Raw genomic sequence first — 3,481 nt, 5'->3', positions numbered from 1 at the left:
CTACTAAACACACTCACACACGCTCATTGGCTGCTGCGTCCCTGTGGCCCCGCCTTGCCGGTATGCCTTTGCGTCGTTATTGGCTGTTTCGCCACGTCAATCACAACGGTCTACTTTTTGAGGATGTTAGTGGTTCAAACTTCAAACTTGAAACAAACTATTTAACATTAAGTTAAACACAGCGTATCAATATAATTATTATAATATAAGAAACAAACTATAGTCTAAATAACATTAAGTTAAACACAGCGTATCAATATAATTATTATAATATTAGAAACAAACTATAAATAACATTAAGTTAAACACAGCGTATCAATATAATTAGTATAATATTGTTAGAAACAAACACACAGTATAAAATGATTATAATATTGTTAACAAATTAAACATGGTTTATTTGGAACAGACAGTAGTCTACTCTCTTTGTTACAACAGCCACTAGGTGTCAGTCATGGTGTCAGTAGAACGCATGGTTGAAAATCTGCACGCGCACGTGTGTGTGTGTGTGTGTGTGTGTGTGTGTGTGTGTGTGTGTGAACTTTGACCCTTCCAGAAGCTGGCGGTGGACTGGGTGGAGACCAAGCCCCCAGAACCCAGGGCTAGATTTGAAGCAGCCCCGATGGTGGCCAAAGTTGGAACTGCAGCCTAAACACGCATTTTGGCCCCGCCCCCTCCACTCCAGACTGTGAGCGGAGAGCAGCGTGACGTCATTTGTGGTCTCGAATAGTGGCCAATTTCCCCCAGAATGCACCTGGATTAGCTACATGCTAGCACGTAGCCGTTGCTTCAAACGCCACTGAGCACTTGCATTGAAATGATAGTGGGGGCGGGGCTCGTCCGCTCTCTATTTTATATATACTCTATGGTGGAGACCCTGGACTGGTGTCTGGACCAGCTGGAGACCCTCCAAACAAGCCAATACATACAAGCTTACAAACCATCATGTTGTGAGCTATAACCTATAACCAATCTATAGCCGATCTACAAGCTTACAGCGCATCGCCATTTAACTTATTATTACAGCAAAAACAAAAAAAGTGATTCAATAATAATAACATAAAATGTTAACAGAATTAGCACTATTGCCTCAAGACTCAGGATGGTTTGTATATTTGTCCTATACTTAATGTATATTTGTCCTATACTTAATGTATATTTGTCCTATACTAATAGTTTTTAATAACAGCTAACCAGTGTATTCCAGTGTCTTTGTGTAACTTCAACCAGTGTGTCCTGGTTATTAGGCTATAATTATGTAAAATGTGAGGTTTTGACCTTTGAATAAGCCCTTGTAGACCAGAGGGGATATGAAGGAAAGGAATAATCCAAAAGTTGCTAAATGGATACAACAAAGATGCACATAAGAAAATGTATTCAAATTATGTCAGATTATAATTTTTAACACATTTACAGTAGTGAGCACATATCAGTGTCAAACACATCCTAGCGCTTACTAACACAGTAGTCATGAAGGCCTATTTTAATTAAAGAGAATTGTAGTTATTACTTGCGCCAGCAGAGCGCGCAAGTACTGCGTTCGGCTGCATGTGTAGGCAGGTAGCCCTGTGCTTAAGCCTGTAGCCCAATCAGGGACCAGCATTTCTGGCAACGTCATCATTAACAGCCAATGAGGGACCAGCATTCCTGGTGATGCCTGGGGTGTTGTCACTGGCATCACCAGTGGTGATGTCAGTGGTGAGCGCACCTCATGGCGCGCTGTGCTGGCGCACAAGGAGCAAGTTGGCACCTCAACAGAGTGCAGTTCTTGTTTGAATTAAATGACTTACTCTACCTTTAACTGTTTTCACTGTATTTCAAATATCAATATTTGTCCTCTCATTGATATTATGTAAAAGTATCCATCCGGCTAGGGCTTGCTATCCTAAATGCAGCTTGTATCATGTGGCTCACTCAACCCTCCGACACCTTGAAGAACATCTCTAATAAAGAATAGCACTGTGATTGGTTCGTTTCACCGGGGTCTGGTGGTCAGTTGTGGCGGGCATTGATGATGTCAACAAACTCGGGTTTCAGAGAAGCCCCGCCCACCAGGAAGCCGTCCACGTCGCCCTGAGAGGCCAGCAGCTTGCAGTTCGCCCCTGTCACCGAACCTCCGTAGATGATGCGCGCGGCGTCGGCCACGTCCTCAGAGACGTTGGCCTTCAGCCAGGCTCTCAGCTTCCTGTGGACCTCCTGAGCCTGTTGGGGCGTGGCGGTCACCCCGGTACCGATGGCCCAGACCGGCTCGTACGCCAGCACCACCTTCCCCCAGTCCTTCACGTTCTCGGCGATGACCCGCGTCTGGCCGAACACCACTTGGTCCGTGGTGCCGGCCTCTCTTTCCTCCAGTCTCTCCCCGACGCAGGCGATCACGCCCAGGCCGCTCTCCAGGGCGTGGGCCACCTTCTGTCCGATCAGCTCGTCGCTCTCCCCGAAGACGTGGCGGCGCTCCGAGTGTCCCAGGATCACCCAGTCCGCCCCGCAGTCCTTTACCATGGCCGGGCATATCTCGCCAGTGAACGCACCTTTGGATGCCTTGTAGCAGTTCTGGGCCGCCACGGCGATCCTAGCGTCCAGGTTTGAACGGGCGAAGTCCAGATATATGGACGGAGCACCACACACCACCTCGGTTTCCTCGTTCAAGCTGGCGCCGTTGAGAGTCGCCATGAGTTCTCCAAGGATCTCTTTATTGCCGTTCATCTTCCAGTTGCCTCCGACGAAGAACTTTCTTGCTGACATGTTTGGTTGGTGGTAAATATCGACAAAAATCCCTGCAGGTGCTGTGTGTTACTTGCTTCTCTGACACAACAAACAAGCAGCAGCCAGACCGGGATGATGATTGTGTCTTAGATGTAGTTGAGGCCTCTGGGTTATCTCAATATGTGGAGTTCGAGGAGGTAGTCGATGATGTCAGACTTGACATATAGTGATCTCCATATATGGGCCTAAAAGGTCTGGCACGCATCTCCAACTTACAATGTTCCCAACCGGGAAACGCAGGTATAGAGGCATACACACGTATGGAGATCTGGGTGTCCAGAACCGCAGATCTGACCGATATGCCCATATATGGGCATATCTACAGTATGGATCTTCATACATGGGCGTAAAAGGGACACAGGCAAAATCGGGTGGGGCATGCATTGCATTCTCAATTTTCCTTCATTCCCGAGTACACCGCTGAAATTCAAAAAGTATGAAACCTATGTTTAAAAGATCTCACACCCAGTGTGAAGTGAGCAGTGCCTTTATATACATGCTCAGAACATCCCGCGAAGCTTGGCCAATGCCAAGCTGTGCGGGACATACGGATGGACAATGACAAGACATATGGACATAGGGACAGACATGGGCATACACTAGTAAACCAGATGTAGGATGTTTATTCCTTATTTCCACACAACTGCTCTAAGGCAGTGGATTTCAGGGACTCTATAGGTTCCTTTATGGGGGTCTAAATTGACCCTTACAAGTCTGT

At 46.8% G+C, this 3,481-nt stretch overlaps 1 protein-coding gene across 1 annotated transcript; it reads right to left on the bottom strand.

The window, feature by feature from the left end:
• Window positions 1-1,992: 1,992 nt before the first annotated feature.
• Window positions 1,993-2,742, bottom strand: LOC308297465 (triosephosphate isomerase-like; the record flags this gene model as incomplete). The annotated part of the gene is made up of 1 exon (XM_080740871.1): window positions 1,993-2,742. The coding sequence occupies one exon, from the start codon at window positions 2,740-2,742 to the stop codon at window positions 1,993-1,995; it is 750 nt and encodes a 249-aa protein (XP_080596997.1).
• Between the last annotated feature and the right edge of the window lie 739 nt (window positions 2,743-3,481).

This window comes from Nannobrachium achirus (assembly GCF_963921795.1).
Source record: "Nannobrachium achirus genome assembly, chromosome: 1".
In the NCBI taxonomy this organism is placed as follows: Eukaryota; Metazoa; Chordata; class Actinopteri; order Myctophiformes; family Myctophidae; genus Nannobrachium; species Nannobrachium achirus.
This window is presented reverse-complemented; position numbering and strand designations above follow the sequence as displayed.